Source organism: Balaenoptera borealis (assembly GCF_965194805.1).
Source record: "Balaenoptera borealis genome assembly, chromosome: 20".
NCBI lineage: Eukaryota > Metazoa > Chordata > Mammalia > Artiodactyla > Balaenopteridae > Balaenoptera > Balaenoptera borealis.
The window spans coordinates 24,965,993-24,993,583 of record NC_138879.1 but is presented as its reverse complement, the minus strand read 5'-3'; the positions used below and the strand labels follow the sequence as shown (position 1 = coordinate 24,993,583).

General features: G+C 42.8%; 1 protein-coding gene across 1 annotated transcript in view; it reads left to right on the top strand.

Moving 5' to 3' along the window:
- The window catches only part of B4GALNT2 (beta-1,4-N-acetyl-galactosaminyltransferase 2 (SID blood group)), a 60,371-nt gene that overhangs the window by 15,738 nt on the left and 17,042 nt on the right, over positions 1 to 27,591 (top strand). The window contains 5 exon segments of the mRNA XM_082373165.1: positions 12,664 to 12,864; positions 13,808 to 13,945; positions 22,401 to 22,507; positions 24,064 to 24,102; positions 26,477 to 26,656. Coding sequence (XP_082229291.1) covers positions 12,664 to 12,864; positions 13,808 to 13,945; positions 22,401 to 22,507; positions 24,064 to 24,102; positions 26,477 to 26,656 — 665 coding nt within the window.

Below are 27,591 nucleotides of genomic sequence, written 5' to 3'. Positions count from 1 at the left end.
CAATCATAAAGTTCAAGCTTTCCAAAAAATTAGAACTTTGTAAAACTTATTTCCACTGCAATGAGTTTGACAGTCTTAATATTTAGAGACTTTTCTGATGAGATTGGTGTTGATGTTAATGAATGTGAATTCTCGATATTGCATTAAAAATGCATCAGCAAGGCTTCCCTGGTGGCTCAGTGGTTAAGAATCTGCCTGCCAATGCAGGGGACACGGGTTCGAGCCCTGGTCCAGGAAGATCTCACATGCCACGGAGCAACTAAGCCCGTGCGCCACAGCTACTGAGCTCACGTGCTGCAACTACTGAAGCCCTCACGCCTAGAGCCCGTGCTCTGCAACAAGAGAAGCCGCAACAATGAGAAGCCCGAGCACTACAAGGAAAAGTAGCCCCTGCTCGTCGCAACTAGAGAAAGCCAGTGCGCAGCAACGAAGACCCAACACAGCGAATAAATACATAATTAAATAAACAAATAAATAAATGCATCAGCATTTGGGGGATCAGCATAACTCAGTTAACCAATATTTTCCATATGACTAATGCATAATGTAATAAAATCCTGAGTAGGTAAAAGATCCATTCAAAGTCCAAGTCATACCAGTGGATTTTAATCTAACAGTGTACAAAAAATTCATTGATATGGTTTCAGATTCCACACTGCTGCTAACCTTTTAAGAAACTACCACTTCTTGATTTTTGGTGTGGTATCAAAGATGAATATCCACAATTATCTGAAAACGCAATTAAAATGTTTCTCCCTTTTCCAGTTATACATCTGTGTGGGGCCGTATTTTCTTCATATACTTCAACCAAACAACATATCATAACAGATTGAATGCAGAAACAATATGATTCATTTTATCTATTAAGCTAAACATTAGATAGGCAAAAATGTAAACGATGCCACTTTTCTCACTGCTTTTTGTTTGGAAAAATGTAGTTTTTTTCCATAAAATATGTTATTTGTGTTAACATGTAATGGGTTTATTTTTTTACTTCCAAATTAATAAATACTTCTAAAAACTCCTCAAATTTAATTTCCAAAATGGTAAACACTGACAAATATAACCCAAAAAAACAAAAGCTCTTTGGAGGTCCTCCATAATTTTTAAGATTATAAAGAGGTCCTGAGACCAAAAATACTCAGAACCAGTGATTTGGGCAATCATCAAATGGCTGCTAATACCCTCAGAAAGAGAGACGATGAGCTATTCTGTGCCTCGCCTCCCGGATGGAGGGGCACACACCATCACCTATGAAGTAGTCTTCTCAGAAACCAAACCTGAATTTGATTGAGCCTCTTGATCTAACTACAAATTTATAGAAAATACAGGGGACAAAGGAACATGACCCAGGGGGCTGAAATCAGCACTGTCCAGATGTGGAAAATCCAAATCATGTAGGATAAACAACATGGTTCCTTCAACAAATAAGTTGCAGGAAAAAAATAAAGAGAGATATAGGGGAATCTGTATATTAAAAGGAACTGATGAGGCATATCAACCAGTGTATGGACCTTATTTGGATTCTGCTTTGATCCTTAAAAAAAAAAAAAGAAAAGACAAAAGGGAAATTTAAACTCTGTGGACATTTGATGGTATTAGAGAATGATTGTTAGATTTTTAGCTGATAATGGTATTGTGTGTCTGTGTAAGAACCCTTATCTGAAGCCTTAAGCAAAGAAGGAGAACTTCTATGAGTATTGCAGAATAAGAAATATTTTTTATAGGAATTAACACAGCTGTGGGACAGGCTGGGGAAAAAAAGTTCCAAAAAAAAAAAGAATTAGAGAAAAGTCACCAGCCACCTTGTCACAGGTGAATGAGCTGGAACTTGCCAGAATTCAGAAGCAGGGCTTCCCTGGTGGTGCAGTGGTTTAGAATCTGCCTGCCAGTGCAGGGGACATGGGTTTGAGCCCTGGTCTGGGAAGATCCCACATGCCGTGGAGAAACTTAAGCTCGTGCGCCCCAACTACTGAGCCTGTGCTCTAGAGCCCGCGAGCCACAACTACTGAAGCCCGCACACCTAGAGTCCGTGCTCCGCAACAAGAGAAGCCACCACAATGAGAAGCCTGCGCACCACAACGAAGAGTAGACCCCGTTTGCCGCAACTAGAGAAAGCCCGTGAGCAGCCACAAAGACCCAATGCAGCCAAAAATTTAAAAAATAAATCTAAAAAAAGAAAAAAAAAAGAATTCAGAAGCATCTGTTTTTCTGGAGTACAGCCACAAAGAGAGTTGCTGGAGAAGTATATGAAAGCTTGTTCCTCATGGTTACCACTACTGTGAATTCTCAGAGAAAGTTCTGATAGTGAACCTGGGGTAGCTGTTCATCAGGGCCAGAAGTTGGGAAGGAGTGCTGGACCCAGAGTCGAGGGAAAGAGGATCAAGTGGATGGAACTTGCCAGTACCTGCAGTGCCTCTAAATCTCATGCAAATTTCTCTTGTGGCCATCACTAACCTTGCGTTACACAGGGAAGGGAATTCAAGGAAACGTGGTTCCAGCTCGGTTCATTTGAGTACAAAACTACCACATTACCCTTCAGAGGTAGAATATTTACTGATGAGATGATATGAGGTCAAGATTTTCTTCAAAATGATTTGAGAAGTGAGGGAAATAGGTAAAGAAATAGATACATCCGTTTTGTACAGGAGTAGAAGTTGGGTAATGAATACAGTAAAATTCATTTTATTTTTCTCTTTATTTTTTTGTATGTACTTGGATTTTTTTCTATAACTAAAAAGGTTTTTTTTTTTTAAGTACCCCACTCACCCCTTGCATTTTTTTCCCTTGGGTATCATTAGCTTCATGGGTTTTTATTTTATTCAATGTGTTATAATTAATTATAGCCATTGTTCTTGTTGATGTATCAGTCGTCCCAAATATGGCTGGTAGAAGACCCTAAACTGGCTCCTTTTTCTTTGGACATAACTGTGGTCTTCTTAGATAGCTTCCTTCCTTTCTGACACTACAGGATATTCCAGACTCGCTTTGAATTTTCCTTGCCCCAAAGCCAGAATCAGCCATTTCTCCAAGGGGCTCTGATTTCCTTTAGAAGGGAATACTGTATATAAACCAAGATCCAGATGTTAGGTGTGCTCATGATTATTACTGTGGTGTCATTTCTTCTAGGTCCTTTCTTTTTAAAAAATTTTTATTATAGTTGATTTACAATGTTGTGTTAATTTCTGCTGTACAGCAAAGTGACTCAGTTGTACATATATATATTCTTTTTCATATTTTTTCATTATGGTTTATCACAGGATATTGAATATAGTTCCCTGTGCTATGCAGTAGGACCGTGTTGTTTATCCATTCTCTATATAATAGTTTGCATCTGCTAATCCCAAACTCCCAGTCCTTCACTCCCCCACTCCCACTTCTCCCTTGGCAACCACAAGTCTGTTCTCTATGTCTGTGAGTCTGTTTCAGTTTTGTAGATATGTTCATTTGTGTCATATTTTAGATTCCACATATAAGTGATATCATATGGTATTCGTCTTTCTCTTTCTGACTTACTTTGCTCAGTAATCTCCAGGTCCATCCATGTTGCTGCAAATGGTATTATTATTTTATTTTTTATGGCTGAGTAATATTCCATTGTGAGTGTGCATGTGTGTGTGTGTGTGTGTATATATATATATATATACATACACACACACACACCACATCCTCTTTGTCCATTCATCTCACAATGGACATTTAGGCTGTTTCTGGGGGGTCTGGCTATTGTAAATAGTGCTGCTATGGACATAAGGGGTGCATGTATCTTTTCGAATTATAGTTTTGTCTGGGTATATGCCCAGGAGTGGGATTGCTGGATCATATGGTAGCTGTTTTTAGTTTCTCCATAGTGGCTGCACCAATTTACATTCCCAGCAACAGTGTAGGAGAGTTCCCTTTCTCCACACCCTCTCCAACATTTATTATTTGTAGACTTTTTAATGATGACCATTCTGACTGGTGTGAGGTGGTACCTCATTGTAGTTTTGATTTGCATTTCTCTAATAATTAACAATGATGAGCATCTTTTCATATGCCTCTTGGCCATCTGTATGCCTTCTCTGGAGAAATGTCTATTTAGGTCTTCTGCCCATTTTTGATTGAGTTGTTTGTTTTTTTGTTATTGAATTGTATGTTTGTATGTTTTGGAAATTAAGCCGTTGTCAGTCACATCATTCGCAAATATTTTCTCCCAGTCAGTAGGTTGTCTTTTTGTTTTGTTTATGGTTTCCTTTGTTGTGCAAACGCTTGTAAGTTTGATTAGGTTCCATTTGTTTATTTTTGCTTTTCTATTGCCTTGGGAGACTGTTTTAGGTCCTTTCTTAAATGAGGGATGTTTAACAAATTAAGAATGAATGTTGGATTTTATTAAATGCTTTTTAAATCATCCGTCAAGGGCTTCCCTGGTGGCGCAGTGGTTAAGAATCTGCCTGCCGGTGCAGGGTACACAGGTTCTATCTCTGGTCCGGGAAGATTCCACATGCCTCGGAGCAACTAAGCCTGTGCGCCACAACTACTGAGCCTGCACTCTAAAGCCCGCGAGCCACAATTACTGAAGCCTGCGTGCCTAGAGCCCGTGCTCTGCAACAAGAGAAGCCACCGCAGTGAGAAGCCCGCGTGCAGCAACGAAGACCCAACGCAACCAAAAATAAATAAATAAATTTATTTTTTAAAAAAATCATCTGTCAATATAATCATATTGGGTTTTCTCCTGACCTGAATTTTCTCTTGGTGAAATTTATTAATACATTGTGTGTTGCAAGGCAGAGACATTGAATAATATCCTTCTAACTGGGAAGGAACTTTGATACCGGAAAACGAAGCAGGCAACTCCATGAAGTGCAGTTATGAAGTTTATTGTGGGTAACTTACATATGGGCTGGATCTGGCAGAGGATCCAGAGGCATTTGATCCATAGGCATTCAAAGCTGCACTCTGTGCTGCAGAAAAGGGTACAGGGGGATTTTAAGGGCCAAAGCTAAAAATAGAATCTGACTACTAGGGAGAATCATGTCCATATTGATGGGAACCGGGTTTTTTTCCCCTCCCTTTGGGGCTTTCATGACCATTAACCATCTGCATCAGCAAAAGGCATCCTTCCAGGACTGAAAAGGCCAGGGGAAAAGTTGATAGGAAACTTACCTTGCTTGGGCACATCCTTGTGAGTAGGCTAAAGCTCAGTGACATGGAAAAGGGAGCAGGTAACAGTTTAAGAAGAAAACAACTATAGAATACCAGAAAAGCCATTTACCTGGAGAATTTGTTTCTCCCCACTTTCGTTTTTACTCAGTGACATAATTCTTAGTTTTATTTCCTGACGGTGAAAGGAAAAAAATCCAATCCTCAAAAAGGTCAAGACCGAGAGTCTCCCATCAAGCCTCTTAGATAGCCTCAACCACCAGAGGGCAGACAGCAGAAGCAAGAAAAACGACAATCCTGCAGCCTGTGGAACAAAAACCACATTTACAGAAAGATAGACAAGATGAAAAGGCAGAGGGCTATATACCAGATGAAGGAACAAGAAAAAAACCCCAGAAAAACAACTAAATGAAGTGGTGGAGATAGGCAACCTTCCAGAAAAAGAATTCAGAATAATGATAGCGAAGATGATCCAGGACCTCGGAATAAGAATGGAGGCAAAGATCGAGAAGATGCAAGAAATGATTAACAAAGACCTAGAAGAATTAAAGAACAAACAAACAGAGATGACCAATACAATAACTGAAATGAAAACTACACTAGAAGGAATCAATAGCAGAATAACTGAGGCAGAAGAACGGATAAGTGACCTGGAAGACAGAATGGTGGAATTCACTGCTGCGGAACAGAATAAAGAAAAAAGAATGAAAAGAAATGAAGACAGCCTAAGAGACCTCTGGGACAACATTAAGCACAACAACATTCGTATTATAGGGGTCCCAGAAGGAGAAGAGCGAGAGAAAGGACCCGTGAAAATATCTGAAGAGATTATAGTCGAAAACTTCCCTAACATGGGAAAGGAAATAGCCACCCAAGTCCAGGAAGCGCAGAGAGTCCCATACAGGATAAACCCAAGGAGAAACACACCGAGACACATAGTAATCAAATTGACAAATATTAAAGACAAAGAAAAATTATTGAAAGCAGCAAGGGAAAAACGACAAATAACATACAAGGGAACTCCCATAAGGTTAAGAGCTGATTTCTCAGCAGAAACTCTACAAGCCAGAAGGGAGTGGCATGATATACTTAAAGTGATGAAAGGGAAGAACCTACAACCAAGATTACTCTACCCGGCAAGGATCTCATTTACATTCAATGGAGAAATCAAAAGCTTTACAGACAAGCAAAAGCTAAGAGAATTCAGCACCAAACCAGCTCTACAACAAATGCTAAAGGAACTTCTCTGAATGGGGAAAACAAGAGAAGAAAAGGACCTACAAAAACAAACCCAAAACAATTAAGAAAATGGTCATAGGAACATACATATTGATAATTACCTTAGACGTGAATGGATTAAATGCTCCAAGCAAAAGACACAGGCTTGCTGAATGGATACAAAAACAAGACCCATATATATGCTGTCTACAAGAGACCCACTTTAGACCTAGGGACACATACAGACTGAAAGTGAGGGGGTGGAAAAAGGTATTCCATGCAAATGGAAATCAAAAGAAAGCTGGAGTAGCTATACTCATATCAGATAAAATAGACTTTAAAATAAAGAATGTTACAAGAGACAAGGAAGGACACTACATAATGATCAAGGGATCAATCCAAGAAGAAGATATAAGAATTATAAATATATATGCACCCAACATAGGAGCACCTCAATACATAAGGCAACTGCTAACAGCCATAAAAGAGGAAATTGACAGTAAGACAATAATAGTGGGGGACTTTAACACCTCACTTACACCAATGGACAGATCATCCAAAATGAAGATAAGTAAGGATACAGAAGCTTTAAATGACACAATAGACCAGATAGATTTAATTGATATTTATAGGACATTCCATCCAAAAACAGCAGATTACACGTTCTTCTCAAGTGCGCACGGAACATTCTCCAGGATAGATCACATCTTGGGTCACAAATCAAGCCTCAGTAAATTTAAGAAAATTAAAATCATATCAAACATCTTTTCTGACCACAACGCTATGAGATTAGAAATGAATTACAGGGAAAAAAACGTGAAAAACACAAACACATGGAGGCTAAATAATACGTTACTAAATAACCAAGAGATCACTAAAGAAATCAAAGAGGAAATCAAAAAATACCTAGAGACAAATGACAATGAAAACACGACGACCCAAAACCTATGGGATGCAGCAAAAGCAGTTCTAAGAGGGAAGTTTATAGCTATACAAGCCTACCTAAAGAAACAAGAAAAATCTCAAGTAAACAATCTAACCGTACACCTAAAGAAACTAGAGAAAGAAGAACAAACAAAATCCAAAGTTAGCAGAAGGAAAGAAATCATAAAGATCAGAGCGGAAATAAATGAAATAGAAACAAAGAAAACAATAGCAAAGATCAATAAAACTAAAAGCTGGTTCTTTGAGAAGATAAACAAAATTGATAAGCCATTAGCCAGACTCATCAAGAAAAAGAGGGAGAGGACTCAAATCAATAAAATCAGAAATGAAAAAGGAGAAGTTACAACAGACGCCGCAGAAATACAAAGCATCCTAAGAGACTACTACAAGCAACTTTATGCCAATAAAATGGACAACCTGGAAGAAATGGACAAATTCTTAGAAAGGTATAACCTTCCAAGACTGAACCAGGAAGAAACAGAAAATATGAACAGACCAATCACAAGTAATGAAATTGAAACTGTGATTAAAAATCTTCCAACAAACAAAAGTCCAGGACCAGATGGCTTCACAGGTGAATTCTATCAAACATTTAGAGAAGAGCTAACACCCATCCTTCTCAAACTCTTCCAAAAAATTGCAGAGGAAGGAACACTCCCAAACTCATTCTATGAGGCCACCATCACCCTGATACCAAAACCAGACAAAGACAGTACAAAAAAAGAAAATTACAGACCAATATCGCTGATGAATATAGATGCAAAAATCCTCAACAAAATACTAGCAAACAGAATCCAACAACACATTAAAAGGATCATACACCACAATCAAGTGGGACTTATCCCGGGGATGCAAGGATTCTTCAATATACGCAAATCAATCAATGTGATACACCATATTAACAAATTGAAGAATAAAAACCATATGATCATCTCAATAGATGCAGAAAAAGCTTTTGACAAAATTCAACACCCATTTATGATAAAAACTCTCCAATAAGTGGGCATAGAGGGAAACTACCTCAACATAATAAAGGCCATATATGACAAACCCACAGCAAACATCATTCTCAACGGTGAAAAACTGAAAGCATTTCCTCTAAGATCAGGAACGAGACAAGGATGTCCACTCTCACCACTATTATTCAACATAGTTCTGGAAGTCCTAGCCATGGCAATCAGAGAAGAAAAAGAAATAAAAGGAATCCAAATTGGAAAAGAAGAAGTAAAACTGTCACTGTTTGCAGATGACATGATACTATACATAGAGAATCCTAAAACTGCCACCAGAAAACTGCTAGAGCTTATTAATGAATTTGGTAAAGTTGCAGGATACAAAATTAATGCACAGAAATCTCTTGCATTCCTATACACTAATGATGAAAAATCTGAAAGAAAAATTATGGAAACACTCCCATTTACCATTGCAACAAAAAGAATAAAATACCTAGGAATAAACCTACCTAGGGAGACAAAAGACCTGTATGCAGAAAACTATAAGACACTGATGAAAGAAATTAAAGATGATACCAACAGATGGAGAGATATACCATGTTCTTGGATTGGAAGAAGCAACATTGTGAAAATGACTATACTACCCAAAGCAATCTACAGATTCAATGCAATCCCTATCAAATTACCAATGGCATTTTTTACGGAGCTAGAACAAATCATCTTAAAATTTGTATGTAGACACAAAAGACCCTGAATAGCCAAAGCAGTCTTGAGGGGAAAAAACAGAGCTGGAGGAATCAGACTCCCTGACTTCAGACTATACTGCAAAGCTACAGTAATCAAGACAATATGGTACTGGCACAAAAACAGAAACATAGATCAATGGAACAAGATAGAAAGCCCAGAGATAAACCCATGCACCTATGGTCAACTAATCTATGACAAAGGAGGCAAAGATATACAATGGAGAAAAGAAAGTCTCTTCAATAAGTGGTGCTGGGAAAACTGGACAGCTATATGTAAAAGAATGAAATTAGAATACTCCCTAACACCATACCCAAAAATAAACTCAAAATGGATTAGAGACCTAAATGTAAGACCGGACACTATAAAACTCTTAGAGGAAAACATAAGAAGAACACTCTTTGACATAAATCACAGCAAGATCTTTTTTGATCCACCTCCTAGAGTAATGGAAATAAAAACAAAAATAAACAAATGGGACCTAATGAAACTTCAAAGCTTTTGCACAGCAAAGGAAACCATAAACAAGACGAAAAGACAACCCTCAGAATGGGAGAAGATATTTGCAAACGAATCAACAGACAAAGGATTAATCTCCAAAATATATAAACAGCTCATTCAGCTCAATATTAAAGAAACAAACACCCCCATCCAAAAATGGGCAGAAGACCTAAATAGACATTTCTCCAAAGAAGACATACAGACAGCCACGAAGCACATGAAAAGCTGCTCAACATCACTAATTTTTAGAGAAATGCAAATCAAAACTACAATGAGGTATCACCTCACACCAGTTAGAATGGGCATCATCAGAAAATCTACAAACAACAAATGCTGGAGAGGGTGTGGAGAAAAGGGAACCCTCTTGCACTGTTGGTGGGAATGTAAATTGATACAGCCACTATGGAGAACAATATGGAGGTTCCTTAAAAAACTAAAAATAGAATTACCATATGACCCAGCAATCCCACTACTGGGCATATACCTAGAGAAAACCGTAATTCAAAAAGACACATGCACCCGAATGTTTATTGCAACACTATTTACAATAGCCAGGTCATGGAAGCAACCTAAATGCCCATCAACAGACAAATGGATAAAGAAGAGGTGGTACATATATACAATGGAATATTACTCAGCCATAAAAAGGAACGAAATTGAGTCATTTGTTGAGACGTGGATGGATCTAGAGACTGTCATACAGAGTGAAGTAAGTCAGAAAGAGAAAAACAAATGTCGTATATTAACGCATGTATGTGGAACCTAGAAAAATGGTACAGATGAGCCGGTTTGCAGGGCAGAAGTTGAGACACAGATGTAGAGAACAGACATATGGACACCAAGGGGGGAAAACTGCGGTGGGGTGGGGATGGTGGTGTGCTGAATTGGGCGATTGGGATTGACATGTATACATTGATGTGTATAAAATTGATGACTAATAAGAACCTGCAGTATAAAAAAACAAAGAAACAAAACAACTAATACTAAACTTTCATTGGGTTATTTGTATGGAAATATGTTAATATAAATGTTTCAGACATTAAAAAAAAAAAAAAGAATCAAGGAACCAAAAAAAAAAAAAAAAAAGTCAAGACCATGTCCCTCTGTTGTCGGTGATTTGTTTCTTTTTGTTAGGTTGAGAATTGTGTAATGAATTTGATGACCCTGTCATTCTTTAAAAAAAGAAAAGAAAAGAAAGGGGAGCGAGTAGGACTGTGGGCCTAAGATAAGCCAACAAAAGGGAGTCAGAGTGGTTCAGCCACACTATAGCACTGAGTCATCCTTGCTCTCCTAGAGAAAACTCCATTTGTTAGTGGTGAATCTTTCATTTAGGATACTACTGTACTCTATTTGCTAATATTTGTTTAGCATATTTACATCATTATTCATCCGTACTTACATTTGCATCGCTGTAAAACTGTTGTGTTGTTTTTTTTTAATATTTATTTAATTTATTTATTTGGTTGTGCCGGGTCTTAGTTGTGGCTTGCCAGCTCCTTAGTTGCGGCTTGCCGGCTCCTTAGTTGTGGCATGCGAATTCTTGGTTGCGGCATGCATGTGGGATCTAGTTCCCTGACCAGGGATTGAACCCGGGCCCCCTGCATTGGGAGCGTGAGTCCTAACCACTGCGCCAACAGGGAAGTCCCTAAAACTGGTTTTTATAAATCGGCATTGAGTTGTTTACTTATGAAACATGGATTTGGGACTTTGTTGAGTACATAGGCCTTTGACAACTTCCTCAATTTCTTTCACTTTTACAGATCTGTTTAGGTTATTTGTGGTTTTCTAGAAAGTCATCTCTTTCATCTAGCTATTCAAGATCTAGGCTTCTTGTGTCGCTCATCTTCTATCTTCTCTCCCTTCTCTCCTCCCCTCTATTCTCAGTTCAGGGGACCAGGTTTAGCTGATCAGTATCTCTGCTTGCCGATTCCTGGGAAGAAGTTCTGGCTGATCAGCCCAGCTCAGAGGTGTCCACCCTTGGTCCAATCAGCCATGGCCAGGGGAGCATCGTGTGGTACAACTAGGCTCATAGGTGTCACCTCTGTGGGTCAGGAGAAGAGTCTTAGAGCAGGGAGGTTATAAAGTAGGCAGATATCTCAAACATTTTCTCCTCAGTGCTTAGATTTAGCAATTATTTCATTTCAGGTTTTTTTCTAATTTGCCACTTTCCATTTGCATTGTTATTAAGTTATTGTTTCTGCTTTTCTTAGATTCATTTTGTTATCCATTTTCAAACTTCTTATTTGATTGTTTAATTTATTAATTTTATGTCTTGTGATCAGAAATTTGTATTTAAAGCTTCAAATTTTCCACTCAGTATAGTTTTAGTGTGTTCCACAGTTTTGTATGTAGTACTTTCATTAGCTTTATATTTCTGTTCTGATGTTGTCCTTGATTCAAACACTTGCTTTGGAAAGCTTTAAAATTTTTTTTCCACATTGGTGGGAGAGGGGGCTTATTATTATAGGTTTCATTTTGATTGTACTTGTGAGAGTGTGGAGTGTTTAATCTGAACGATTTCTACTTTATTATGGTTTTCTTTGTGTTCAAATAAGTGGCCCATTTTTGTAAATGTTCTAAAAGCTCTTTAACAGAATATGAGTTCTATAATTTAGCTGCTCTATTGCTTTATATATTTTTGAGACTTGATCCGTTAAGGACTGAGATTTTAGAGTGTTAGATGTGAGAATGTTAGAATCTATGACTATCTTTGTATTTGTAATCCTCCTTCCATATCCTGCCATTCTTTGCTTTGTGTGCTTTAATGGTATTATTTAATGGATAAAGTTCATGACCTCTACATCTGTTTTGTGGATCATGCACGTGATCATGATAAGTGATCCTTTTGGTCCCACTTAATAATCTTTTTGCCTCGAATTCAACTGTGCTGACATTAATATTGCAAACCTTACTCTTTATTTCCCCTTGGGATCTTTTTGCCTATTCTTTTATTTGTGGTTTTTATTGAGTCTCTCTGTTTCAAACTGATTCTTTACTCTTCTATTTAACAGAAATCGATCTTGCTAAGTAGTGTAAGCTACAGGTTTAACTGACATTTTTCCTCCAGTTACTGTTCCCGTCTATATTACACAATCAAGTCTTTTTTGTTTACATGATAAAGAAAAATGACTTTAACGGCCTTTGCTCTTTTGTGTCCCAACAGCTCTAGACGTCTGTGGATCCTCAAGATGTCGGTCTTACTCTTGGCCCTGGGCATTGTGTTATTTATGTTCAGAAGTGTGTACCTTTATACAGCGTCCAGTAACCACAAACCACAGCTCCCTCACCCTACTCTGGCTGCCGGGATGCTGAAGCTTCTGCCTGAGGAACATGTCAGGAGCCTCTTTACCTATGATGGAATCTGGTGAGATAGCAAGTTACTCCACCTTGGTCTGACCTCTCCTTCCTGTGGCTCAGAGTGTCCTGTTGTGCCCACTTTACAGCCAGTTGCCTACCTTCCTGCACCTGTGTTGATTGCGAACGTGATTCCAAACCACGGAACCAGGAAAGGGCTTGGTCTGCAGGGCACGGACTCTGTTCCCAGCGAAGTCCCTTACGATTTTGGAGGGCCTGTTTAACCCAAACTACAGGAAAGATGTTGCCTTTCTGTCCCTCTGGCCTCCTCTTCTGGTTGGGGGTGCTGAGATGCCACTGACATTCCTGCGACTCTCAAGTTTAAAGAAGCTTGGGGAATTCCCTGGCGGTCCAGTGGTTAGGACTCTGAGCTTTCACTGCCGGGCCTGGGTTCGATCCCTGGTCGGGGAACTAAGATCACACAAGCCGCGCAGTGTGGCAGAAGTTTGGTGCAGGAGATGACTCAAGAGAGGGGGCCTTTTTTTTTTTTGGATTATAAAATTTATTTTTTATTATTTTATTGGAGTCTAGTTGATTTACAATGTTGTGTTAGTTTCAGGTGTACAGCAAAGTGATTCAGTTATATACAGAATATTGTGTAGAGTTCCCTGTGCTATACAATAGGTCTTTGTTGGTTATCTATTTTATCTATAGTAGTGTGTCTATGTTAATCCCAAGCTCCTAATTTATCCCTTCCCCCCACGTTTGTTTCCCCTTTGGTAACCATAAGCTGGTTTTGAGAGGGGGGGCCTTCTTGCCCTTTCCCCTTCCTTCCCCTCCCTGTGTCTTTGGGAACAGCCACTGCTGGCATTCTAGAGTCTCAACTCAACCCGGACGGTGGCTATGGGAAAGGAGAACCTGAGGGGAACCACACGCTGGGTTAGGCTTCAGGCCCCGCCTTACGCACCAGCCCACCCACCCAATCCGTGATCTTAGTCCTCATCTTGTTTTAGGCTCTTCCCGAAAAACCAGTGCAAATGTGAAGCTTCGGAACATCAGGGAAGCTATAACTTTGAGGATGCCTATGGCCAGAGAGACCTCCCTGCGGTGAAAATGAGGAGACAGGCTGAATTTGAACACTTTCAGAGGAGGTAATGCAGACTCTGAGGGCTCTTGGGCCCTGAGGTGCAACAGAAGCTCTCCCTACTGTCTCCTGAGGGTGTGGGTCCAGGGAGAGAAGGAAGGCACTCTCGCTCTTGCAGGGTCCCTGGAAGGAACTATTAGGAATAAACCAAGTAAAGAGAACTGAGGAAATAGTCCTTCAATAAAGATTTATAAAACTTGGGAATTCCCTGGCGGTCTAGTGTTAGTACTTGGCGCTCTCATTGCCAGGGGCCTGGGTTTGATCCCTGGCTGGGGAACTAAGAGCCTGCAAGCCATGCTGTGTGGCAAAAACAAAACAAAACAAAACAAAAAACCCACCACACTTGACATGTCTCAAGCATTGCATAATAAAGAAAGAGCAAAGGAATGAAGAGACTTTGAAACGTCAGTGCGGTGTTGGTGGCACAGTCTCCACACACCCAGGCCATGAGAGCACGTATCTTTAGAGTCTCACCATGTTGCGCTTTCTTATTCGTTTATGTGTTAAGAATATACTGTCCCTCTGCTATGTGCAAAGCCCGGAGTTAAACCTTCAGGGTGTATCGGCCAGGATTGTCCGTTGAAAAGAGCAGAGATGGATTGTGTCTGGCTCATATCAAGAGGGAATTTGTAGGAAAGATGTTGGCACTTCCCCCAAATCCATAGGTGGTAGGATGACCAGGCTGGGAAATCAAGAACCAGGGGAGCACGGAATGGCTGAGCAGGTCTTTTCCCTTTTTTTTCCCTCCCAGCAATCATTTATGAGTTTCAGTGGAAAGCGTGCTGTAATAAATAGTAGCACGGTGATTAAGGACTTGAACTCTTGAACTCGGAACAGGCTGGATGGCAAGTTACTTAGCCTCATGGTACTTCAGTATCTTCATATGAAAAACTGTAACAGAGATACCTCCTTCATAGGTTTATTGTAAGCAACATTGTGTTAACATACAAAAGGCTAGTAACTCATAAAGGGCCTGACATATAGAAGCACTGCAAAAATACTACCTACGGTCATTGTTGTGGTTTATTAACATTATCATTCTTATAGCTCTTCACAGGCAATACATAATACATTAAGAGGGACTTCCCTGGTGGTCCAGTGGTTAAGACTCCGCGCTTCCACTGCAGGGGGTGCAAGTTCGATCCCTGATTGGGGAACTAAGATCCGCATGCTGTGCAATGTGGCCAAAAAAAAAAAAAGAAATACATAAATCACCTAAATAGTAGATCGTTATAAGTGCTATGTGGAGAGGTAAATTAAAATATTGCGGTTGATGGCATAAAATTTAATGGAACAATGAAAAAAGATGACCTTGAACTCTGATTTGTATATCAAGCAGGAGTCTCCCACAATCCCCCAGCCCAGAAAAGCATCCCAGAAGGAAGAGTTAACACAGGGCCCAAAGCCAGAGTGGGCCTTTCCTGATGGCTGCATGACACGAAAGCAGGCCATAGCCGTTGCCGCCTAGTGCATCAGCTGGAGGCTGGCGGTATGAGTCCAGAGGGGCCAGTGGTGACGGCCCTGGTAAGCCAGCAGGAGGAATGTGCATTTTGCTTTCTGGGTGACGCAAAGAATTGAACAGTTTTAAAAAGTGGCAAGTTATTCTATGAGATACTTTCATATATAAAATATCACTCTGGCTTTTCTACGGAGGATAACCCGGAGGGAAGGCAAAGGGAAGGCAGGGAGACCTGTTGAGTAGCTGGGGGGAAGGTTAACGTTCCTTCTGCTGCTGCGACAGATGTTGTCTGTGCCTCTTTGATGAACCGTCCCTAGGCCACTGCCTTACTGCTCAGTTGACTGAGCCTAAGTCTTGAATTAAGGAAGGGAAAGGGGCAGGCAGGCCCCTCCAGGTTTGATTGTGGGAATCAGTCACTACCCCAGACTCCACACAAATGCAAGACTCCCCAGAAGAGGGAACAGCAGCAGGAGGGAGTGTTGGAGATCAGGAAGCCAGTGCAGTGCGCAGGTGATCCTGGCGGGGGTGCGAGCCCTGGCCCCACGTGGCTGTGCGAGCCCTGGCCCCACGTGGCTGTGCAAGGAGCGTGGGGCTCAGCGGCTAACAGCGCTGCCAAGGAACAGACTGGCTGCGTCCTCCACGTCTCAGCTGGGCGACCCTGGGCAAGCACCTTAACCTCCTCTGTGCTGTGGGGATGATAATAGTCCCTCGGGTTGGCGTTTAGTAAGCTGATCCATGGAAGGCCTTTATAGCCTCAGTGAAGTTATAGGATAGTAGAGGAGGTAAGAAAAATATATACATAGACAGATGATATGATAAGCTCTTACACCAAGCAGAACCTGTGCCCTGGCCCTGTGCCCCTGTAACACCGTCTGCCTGCTTCCTGCCAGGATGGTTCCCACCGTTTGCCTCCTGGTCTCCCTTTGCCACTGTCTGTGAGGTCCCTGTGCTCGGGGACTTGAGGTGCTTGGCACAGAGTAGGGCTAACAGGCATCTGTAGAATAAGTGGATGGTGGGAGGGGAAACACGGGGGCGTGTTTATGTTGGAAGATGGCTCTGTCTGTGTCCTGGGTGGCACAGGGCTGCAGAGGGAGAGAAGTCACGGCCGTCCCCAGCAGGGAGTGCCTCAGGTGTGCACCTGGCAGGAGGTGCGTGGTGGGGGGAAGGGAGAGCAGGGAGGGAGCTTTGAAGAGATTGGAGCAGGTGGGCTGGGAGGCAGGGAGGGATAAGAAGAAGTACTAGCTGGGAGTGGGGACTAGTCTGGAGGGAGCTGGGCAGAAGGAATTACAAGAAGGAACAGATTCCAAACTGGGAAGGCCAAGGACTGGCCATGTTCTCACTTGGCCCTCCTTCACCTGTTGGAAATGCCCAGCTCTCTTGGGATTATACCTGGCAATCCGGGTACGAACAAAAACAGAGTCCGGTAATGATAACTGACATGAATTGGGTCTCAGGCCATTAAGGAAGTAGCTGGGCGGGCAGACTCGTAGCGCGGAGCAAGGCGCTGAGTTAGGTACAAAGATCAATCTGATCGAGAGAACATCTCTCAATGAGCTTACAGTATAATAGAGGGATACAGCGTGTGCCCTCCCCCCGGGGTCAAGTGGCCACTCTCCCCGTCACAGCCTCCCTGCGCCACCATCATCACAGAGCACATGGGCAGTCTGTGGCCCAGGGAGTGTTTTCAGCAAATTGTGTGGAACTCAAGAGTTCAATCCCAAGCTCAATGTTGTAATAGCAGTCAGAGGGTGGGATGTGGTAGGTTTTAAGAGGGAGAGCAGCATCTAGCTCCGAGAATTGAAAAAGGAACATTCAAGAAAAAGGTGACATTCAGAGCTGGCCTGACCTCTGTTACTGAACAGACGACTTTGTTTTGTTTTTTTTTTTAAAGAGGAACTTAATTAATTAATTAATTAATTAATTTTTGGCTGTGTTGGGTCTTCGTTTCTGCACGAGGGCTTTCTCTAGTTGCGGCAAGCGGGGGCCACTCTTCATCGTGGTGCGCGGGCCTCTCGCTGTCGCGGCCTCTCTTGTTGTGGAGCACAGGCTCCAGACGCGCAGGCTCAGTAGTTGTGGCGCACGGGCTTAGTTGCTCCGCGGCATGTGGGATCTTCCCAGACCAGGGCTCGAACTGTGTCCCCTGCATTGGCAGGCAGATTCTCAACCACTGCGCCACCAGGGAAGCCCCCTGAACAGACGACTTTGTATTCTAGCTTTTGGAGTCTGGCTCTGGGTTCTCACCTTTCCAGGAAAGGGACTTTATTGATCTCTTTGTCCTCAGTTTAGCACGGGGCCAGGCAAGTCAAGAAATGAATGAATAAGAGGCATGGGGTGATGTGTGACTCTGGACAGAGCTCTGGGTGTGATTCACTTCCTGAGGGAAGAGAAGCAGTTTGGAGGATGAAGCTTCAGGCATTAAAAAAGAATGAAGTAGATCCCGCTGCACCTTTAGAAGGTGAAGTAGATCTGCACCTTTCTGCATCAAGGTGCAGAAAGGTTGTACAGTGTATTAGTTTGTGTTTTTAGAAGAGGGGTGGACATTTGTGTGGTTGCGTGCGTGTGTGGAGGTGCGTTTATGTATGTTGGGGGGAGAAGTATGAACAGTGGTGGTAAATGTTTAACAATGGGCTTTTGATAGTGGCTTGTAGTGTTTGCCAATTTCTGTGGTTTAATAATCACACTGTGGCTGATATCAAGCTACAGACAAGATATCACTGAATTCCAGTTATAAAATATCTCCACCATACAGATACAATAGATGAAAATAACCTCAAGAGCAGAATAATAGGAAAATGTAGTAAAATAATTTGGAAGTGGAGAGTTTTGAGTATTTATTACCTGTGTTCCCATTGTATTTAATTTTAAATGTATATAATTTAATTTTTATTACTGGCTGTGTTTAAAAGCTGGCTTTCAAAGTTCCTGAAAATTCAACAATTGACTCTCCTGTGTCAGTACAACCAGCTCTCACACACCACTATTATACATGAATATCAATGGCTATGTGTCCCTTGGCGGCAGGCAAGTGAGTAAGCAAGATTTTGCCTTACAAGCCCCTTTCACACAAAGTGTCCAAGCTTTCCAGGGGACAGCGGGCTGGGCCAAGTCATTGAGGCACCTGCTTTCAATGGCTAATACGCTGGCTACCAATTTAGGGGTATCCACAAGGCCCGGCTCTGGGAAATTTTTCTGCTAGTCAGTCCCCCATGCTCAGGAAGGAAGATCCTGCTTGGGGCTAATGGTGTCTTTCTCCTCACCTCAGTCCTTCAAGGGCTCAAGATCTTCACATTTTCCCCTGCAGTTTGAGGGACGTGCCCCCCGCCCCCAGGTGTAATTACACTCTGGATAAACTACACTCAGATGCACAAACTCCATCTGCCGGCTCACTCTGTTCTTTTGCACACCGCTGACAGTCCAGTGGTTTCTTGCTGGTATGGGGCAGGTCTGGAAATTGTGGGATGGGTAGGACTCAGACCTGGGTTTTTATCTGGCAATACAGGTTTAAGCCAAGCTATCAGAGCTTGGGTACCGCATCCCAGTAGATATCAGCTGAGCGGGACCGGACAGCTCTCAGGCCAGGAGGCTGGACACCGACACTCTCGGAGCCTAACGATGTCCCTGCCCAGATCCTCCTAGCACTGTTCTTAGCAAAACACATCAGTCAACAAGGATTGTTTCCACATTCTCTGTTTCACACACTCTCTTCCTCTGAGTTTCATTTGGCATCTTCAGGCTAGAAACCTGCCTGTCTCAGCTCAGCAAGTACAAACTTGATTGGCCTAGATCAGTGGCTCCCAAAAGTTTTTCTGTCCCAGCACACCTGGGGGAATAGGACACTCTACAACTTCTTGGTAACAGCAAGTAGAGATTCTTCTGGGGGTGATGGGGGGCCTGGGTAGTAAAAGGGATGTTATTCCATACTAATTTTTATACTGTTACACACACAGATGAACACACATAATCACACACATATTTATGTGTTTATATATATATCCATATAAACATATACTGCTGGTGTTTTGTGTGTATATATATATTTTTATATATAAATTTATTTAGTTAGTTTTTGGCTGCGTTGGGTCTTTGTTGCTGCGCGCGGGCTTTCTCTGCGGCGAGCGGGGGCTACTCTTCGCTGCAGTGCGCGGGTGTCTCACTGCAGTGGCTTTTCTTGTAACAGAGCACGGGCTCTAGGCTCACGAGCTTCAGTAGTTGCAGCACGCAGGCTCAGTAGTTGTGGCATGCGGGATTTGTTGCTCTGCGGCATGAGGGATCTTCCCGGACCAGGGCTCGAACCCGTGTCCCCTGCATTGGCAGGCGGATTCTTAACCCCTGTGCCACCAGGGAATTACCTTGTGTGTGTATTTTTAATGTAATTGGTACCATAAGAACAAATGACTCTGAAATTTGCTTTCATTCAATGGTTTTTTTCGTTTTATTTTATTTTTTTAATATTTATTTATTTATTTATTGGGTTGCACTGGGTCTTAGTTGCGGCAGGCGGTCTCCTTAGTTGTAGCATGTGAACTCTTAGTTGTGGCATGCATGTGGGATCTAGTTCCCTGACCAGGGATCAAACCCAGGCCCCCCGCATTGGGAGCGCGGAGTCTTAACCACGGCGCCACCAGGGTAGTCCCTTTTCTTTTTCCATTTTAAACAAGAAGTTTATTTAAACAACAAGATGTTTGACTTGAAGAGAAAAACTATCCAGGATGCATTTCTTTTCTAAGAATTTATACCTCCTTAAATACCGATTGCTTTACCTGTAACAGTTACGTGCAAGAGGGTTATAAAATTATCCTTGGTTTTACAAAGATGAATGAAAGACATTAAAATTCTCCAATAGAACAAGGTATGCAAGGATTTTTGTATCTTGTTATTCTTGTGTTAAACAGTGAGAGCAAAATAACTTGCTGAACATGAAGACAAGAGCTGAGTGAGCCTGTTGCTAATGGAGAAGGCGGTATTTTCTCGTAACCAGAATTCCCCCATCCCATCTCCATTTGATGCCACTCAAAACATACCACTGGCTATTTAGTTTTAAAAAAAATGCAACAAGTGGGAATTCCCTGGCAGTGCAGTGGTTAAGACCCCAAGTTTCCACTGCCGTGGCCCGGGTTCCATCTCTGGTAGGAGCATTGTGCGGCCAGAAAGCAAGCAAGCAATATGTTTGTGCACATACACTTGTCACACACACCAGGAATGGGGAAGCGGAAAATGAAAGAACAGAGAAAACGATACTGTAGTGGTCAGGATGTGGTGGAACCAAACTGTGGTCTTCTGAGAATGTCTCCTTGGTCTGGAGGAACAAAGTAGCAGGTTCCCTTTTTAGTGGACACCTCCTGTCTGCTGCTGGGACACATCAGTGGTATCTCCAGCCTCCATTTCCAACTGTGTGGGTGTGTCTTTCTCATTGATTGGCTGCCCATCAAATCGGAATGGGATCTGCCTCATGGACACACCCTGCTGGTCACATAGGCTTCCGTCCGCTTGCTAAGTGGTGTGTGCCTCTTCATCTTAAACTGCGCGGCGGAACCATCCTACCCCGCCTCCTTCAAATCACGTGATAACCATTCTCAGTCTTGACTCCTTCCTTGGGCTTTCTGTCCGTCATCTGAGCGCCAGAGTCTCCTCAGCTGCCATTTCACAAAAGAGGTACCAGGTCTGCACCAAATGAGCACACAAGCAACACCAGGAGCCTCAATGATATATTTTTAAGAGCGGTCTATACATCTAGCTCATTCCTTTTAATTGCTATACAGCTATGAATATGAATGCAATGAATTTTATTAAGCCATTCCCCTATTGAAAGATATTCAGATTTTTGCAAAATTTTCATTATTACATTTACATAATTTATAATAATATTACATTATACTTACATTCTTTCCTTCATTTATTAAGATGTGTATAAGGATGTTCACTTCAAGCAATGCTGAAACAAACCTCCTTATGCATGTCCTACTGTTGACAACCACAAGTTTCTCCCCTTACCTAGCATCTGAATTGCTCAGTCATAGGATATGCTTATTTCTGCTTTTAATAAATATGGCCAGATTGCCTTCAAGAGGACCAACATTTATTCACACTTTCATGAAGAGTCGGTAAGTGTAGTACCTTATTTACATATTCTCTACCTAATCAACACTCGCTATCATAAAATTTTAAAACTTCAAGGAAAAGGTATCATTGTTTTTTTCATTGCTTTTAAAGTTGCGTTTCCCTGATCAATATTGCAGTTGAGCGTGTTTCATATATTTATTAGCCATTTGTATTTCCTCTGCTGTTAATTGCCTATTTCTGTACCTTTCCATTTTAAAATTTTGTCTTTTTCATGTTCCCGTAAATACTTCAGTAGTCTAATCTTTCTTCCAGGTAATCTAAATGATTTCCATGGTTAAGCGGATCCCTGAAGCCTACCTATCAACTGTATTACCTTAGTCCCTCAAACAGTCAATATCACTGGATTGTGTTATGTCTTTGACTGAAGGTTGTTACAACAACAAAGCCATCTGGAAATGACCACTGTGTTTGCTCTAAAAATATTGAGACAACATCCACTCCTAGATAAAGTTTTATATATTTTATTTGTTCAGTGACAAGAAAAGTTTTACCACCGTTCAGGAGTTGGTCTGCTTTGTCCTTTGTCCAGCGTATTGTCAATTACTTTGTACCTTGGCTACCAGGAAGTTCAGATGTGTATTTGGTGTTTAGCAACTGCTGCTGGGTTGGCCGATATGGTCTGATTATCTTGTTTCTTCTTTTTTGCTGGCTGTGATTTTGATTTTGAATGTGCTTTGTTGTAATCTGCTTCAATTCCTTTGTGGAATTAGAGGCTGGAGGGAGGGGCAGGAATAAAGGAGGAGAGAAAATGGAGGGCAGATCGGGCCAACCTACTTTCAATTTCTCACCATTGGCAGCACAAAGCTCTGGGTACAAACATCACTTTAAGAACTAACTAGGGACAGGCATCAAAGCAGCTGCCAATGGTTTTGTTTCTCTGCAGAGAAGGGCTGCCTCGCCCACCGCCCCTGCTGGCTCAGCCCAACCTGCCCTTTGGGTACCCTGTCCACGGGGTTGAAGTGATGCCCCTGCACACGGTTCCCATCCCAGGTAGGTACATCTTTGTTCAGAAAAGACCCGAGCAACCTTCTTATTCCTTCTTAAGCAAAAGGAGGAAGCATAAGGGAACAGTCATTCATTGGGTACCTGCTGTGTACCCAGCACAATGAAGCGTGACATGGTTTCATTTAATGAAATGAAACCATTTCATTAGCCTCACTCTTTCCACCACTGGGAATCGCCCTCAGTAGCTGTAACCTCCCTGGGTATCCGAGATAACATAGAAGAGGACAGAAATCTATGTGCATCGAGGAATCTTGGAACATAATTGGCTTTTTGGTGGCCTCCAGCATCATGGGAGCAGGCAAAGCATGAGCCCATCTCCAGGGAGTGCATATGGCAAAGGATATTTATGCCAGTTAAAACTCCCCTCTACAAGGGAATTTTACACACTCTTTTAGTTCAGCATCACATCCTTGTGAGGTAAATATTATTTTGCCAACTTCACAGAGTTATCTAAGGCCACATAAGAAGAATATGTCTGAATTAGAGCTTGAATTGATCATATTATAAGAACAGAGATAGATTCTAAAATAAAATAATTTGGGATGAATTGCTAGTTTTTTTTTTTTTTTAATAAATGTTTATTGCTGAATGTTACTGAGGTTTTTTCTTTTTTTTTTAAAGTTTAATTTTTATTTATTTATTTATTTATGGCTGTGTTGGGTCTTCGTTTCTGTGCAAGGGCTTTCTCTAGTTGTGGCAAGTGGGGTCCACTCTTCATCGAGGTGCGCAGGCCTCTCATTATCGCGGCCTCTCTTGTTGCGGAGCACAGGCTCCAGACGCGCAGGCTCAGTAATTGTGGCTCACGGGCCTAGTTGCTCCGCGGCATGTGGGATCTTCCCAGACCAGGGCTCGAACCCATGTCCCCTGCATTGGCAGGCAGATTCTCGACCACTGCGCCACCAGGGAAGCCCCAGTTGCTAGTGTTTTTGAATAGTCATTTAAAAAATGATTTGCCACTTTGGGTAGTTCTTTTTTTATTGTGGTAAAACATACATAACATAAAATTTACCATTTTAACCATTTTGAAGTGTCTAGTTCTGTGGCATTAAGTACATTCACATTGTTCTGCAACCATCACCAGCAACCATCTCTAGAACTTTTTCATCTTTCCAACTGAAACTCTGCACCCATTTAACAGTAACTCCCTTTTCCCCCCAGTCCCTGGCAACCACCATTCTATTTTCTGTCTCTATGAATTTGACTATTCCAGGAAACTCATAAGGATGATTCATTATTTATCTATTGCTTCCTTCCCTTCAGTAACAGAGATACCTGGAAGGGACTGGATTAATTCACAGCACCCATCCAAAACTGAGGGTGGGCATCGGAGGCTTTAGAACTGCTGGAATTTGAGAAGGACCATGGGACACCATCTAATAGAGCCCTGGGGAGAGGGGAGTGGTCAGCAAACTCTCTGGATAGGTGACACTTAAAGGGACTCTGGAGGGATGTGTAGGAGTCGGCCAGGAAGGTGAGAGCATCAGGGAGTCCTTGGCATCCTCTCAAATGGTGTTTTTTGTCCTTTTTCCTGTGTTCTCCAGGTCTCCAGTTTGAAGGACCAGATGCTCCCATCTATGAGGCAAGAGTCCCCTTCCCAGCTCCCTTTTGCACTTGGCATCCTGTCCTTGGCTCACTGCCTGTGCCCTCTTCCCCCCATGGTAGCTGGTTTCAGATTTTGACAGAGTCTCTATCTTGATTAAATATTAGACGTGAGTCCATGGTGGGGAGAGGGGGAAGGGTGCCTATAGAAGTCATGAATTTTCCAGCCGTGGGGTAGCTGGAGTTCCAGGGAGGACTTCCAGAACACTGGGCCACCAAAGGTGCTGCTGCCTTCAGCTACAAGAGGAAGCTGCCGCCACAGCCGGGCTGTGTTGCCTCTGTTCGGGTCAGCGCCAGCAAGGTGGATGCTCTGTGGCCTGCCCTTCTTTCCCATTTAAGATAGCTCCAAATCAAGGTCTATGCAAGTATGTCTAAGGGGTGGGATGTAAATCACATCCAGAACCCTAACTGAAAAGGAGTGTGGGAAATATAGTTTTAGTTTTCCCCCTTCTGCATGCCACACAAGGCTGTAATGGGTGGTGATTGAGCAAAGCTGCTCTGTCCTCCAGAGGGCGCCTCTGGCCACCTCCCCCGCAGCTACCCTCACCGCCGCTGCCCCCTACACCTTTGTCACTTTGTCTCTACTCTGTGTTACCTTCTTTTGTGTGTGTGTGTGTTACCTTCTTCATGGCACTTATCATACCTGAATTACTTTATATATGTCATGATATGCTTATTGCCACTCTTCCTCACTAGACTATAAGCTTCTTGAAGGCAGGGAGTCTGTCTTATTCACTACTCTTTTCCCAGTGCCTGTAGTTTGGATTTCAGAAAGTATCTCTCGAATGACTAAAGTGTTTTCAGCAGGAATGACATAATCTAGGTTACTTTTCCTAAAGATAACTGGCTGTTGCAGAAGACAAGAAGGCAAGGGAAGAGAGTAGCAGTGGGGATGGAGAGAAGCAGACAGATTCTAGCTACATGTTGAAGGTGGACCGGGCAGGACTCACTCATGGATTGGCTGTAGGCGTGGGGGAAAGAGCAGGACAAGAATGACTTCATTTGAGGACTGGAACAGCTGAGTGGGTGGAGGTGCCATTCACAAGGCCAGGAGAGCCAGGGACGGGGTGGAAAACAGGTTTATCGAGAAAAAAACATAGTTCAGTTTTGAAGATATCAGTTTGAGCTGCTTGTGAAACTTCCTAGCAGAGCAACCAACCAGGCAGCTGGATTTCAGAAAGATTAGAGCTGAAGATGTACTTTAAAAAAAAAAAAAATTATTTACTTTATTTATTTATTTTATTTATTTACTTTTGCCTGCGTTGGGTCTTCGTTGCTGCACGCGGGCTTTCTCTAGTTGCTGCGAGCGGGGGCTACTCTTCATTGCGGTGCGCAGGCATCTCATTGCGGTGGCTTCCCTTGTTGCAGAGCACAGGCTCTAGGCGCATGGGCTTCAGTAGTTGTGGCACGTGGGCTCAGTGGTTGTGGCTCACAGGCTCTAGAGCACAGGCTCAGCAGTTGTGGCGCACAGGCTTAGTTGCTCCACAGCATGTGGGATCTTCCAGACCAGGGATCGAATCTTTGTCCCCTGCATTGGCAGGCTGATTCTTAACCACTGCACCAGCAGGGAAGTCCCTGAAGATGTACATTTTTAAACCATCAGCATATGAATAGTATTTAAGCTGCCGCCTCCTCTAGTGAGAAGGTGTAGATTAAGAAGGGAAGAGGACGCAGAACCAAACCCTGAAAAACTCTCTTTGGAGGTCAGATAGATAAGGAGGAGTCGGCAAACAGAATTCAAAAGGAGCAGCCATGGGATTTCCCTGGTGGTGCAGTGGTTAAGAATCTGCCTGTCAGTGCAGGGGACACAGGTTCAATCCCTGGTCTGGGAAGATCCCACATGCCGCGGAGCAACTAAGCCCGTGCAGCACAACTACTGAGTCCATGTGCCACAACTACTGAAGCCCGCGTGCCTAGAGCCCGTGCTCAGCAACAAGAGAAGCCACTGAAATGAGAAATGAGAAGCCTGCGCACTGCAATGAAGAGTAGCCCCCGCTCGCCACAACTAGAGAAAGCCCGCGCGCAGCAATGAAGACCCAATGCAGCCATAAACAAACAAACAAACAAATAAATAAATAAGCAAGCAAGCAAGGAAGCAAGCAGCCGGGGTAGGAAGAAAATGGTATCCTGCAAGGCAAGAGATAAGAATGCTTCAGAAATGGCCCTTGAACACACCAGGTCCTAGGACTTGATTCTTCTTTACTGGGGCTGGGGCAGCAACCGCAGAGCCAGACCCTAGGTTTCAGGGGCACCCGTGATCCTTCTCCTCTCGTGTTTATGCGCTCTGCTCCCTGCTGGCCATTCTGGGTATGTGCTGTTCTTTGCATTTCGTCTTTCTATCTCATCCACCCTAAGTCAGCCTGACAGCTTCTCTGGGGACACTGAACACCCTCGCTGACATCCCAGACAGTGTGGTGCAGGGCAGAGGCCAGAAGCAGCTGAACATTTCGACCAGTAACCGGAAGCTTTTGAATTTCATACTCCAGCACGTGACATACACAAGCACAGAGTATCAGCGCTACAGGGTGGATGTAGGTGAGAGGCTGTCCTTTGATGCTTAGGGACCTGTCCAAAATGCTTAGGGACCCAGAAAAACACCATCAGGCCCTCAAAGTCTTCCTCCTCCAGGAAGCCTGCCTCTCTGGCTCCTGTTTCTAACTCTAAACACCTAACTTCCCAATTACTGTACCCAGTGCTATCCCCCACGTTGCCATTGACCACATAGAGTGACTTGAAGGAAAGGACAGGCAAAATGCCTGCTCCGCTCTCCATGAAGACAGATCATTCATGCTGTGCCCCTAGAAACCATCCAGTTCTGTTCCTCATTCTCAGTAGCAAGCAAAGCTGAAGATTTTGGCTGCAGTAGATGGGGGGCAGTCTATGCATCAGTATCTTGTCCTGGGCACTAACAGGAAAGAGGGATGTGGGGAGCTAGCAGCCCCCAGGTCAGTGGCTTTGTCTTCCTCCTCCCATCCCAGTCCCCATTCCCGTCCCCAGAATTCCTGGGAGAACAACTCCTGCCACCGTCAGGGCAGCCCCAGTTTCTTTCTGGATGAATTAAAGGCACCCGTTCCCATTTTGAGTGGCTACACAGGGTGCATTCCCAGGACACCAACAGAAAAAATGAAGTGTGGGACAGATTTCCCATGAGCACAAACTAGAGGCAGAGTTCTCTTCACCTTCAGATTTTCAAACATTTCTTATCACAAAATGACCCTGTGAGGTATAAAATGGGGCAGGTAGTATTATCCTGGTTTTGTAGATAGAGAAGGAGGTGAAGTGATTTACCCAAGGAATTTCAGATAACAAGGCAAAGTCAAACTTAATCCATCCCTCTGATTCCAAGCCCACTTTACCCGACAGATTCTCACGGGGAGGAAATGTGAGTTTCGGAGGTGATCAGCTGGTTGCCCCAGGGATGCACAGCAGGTTATGAGGCGGGATGCCATAGGCCATGCGGTCTTCAGTCT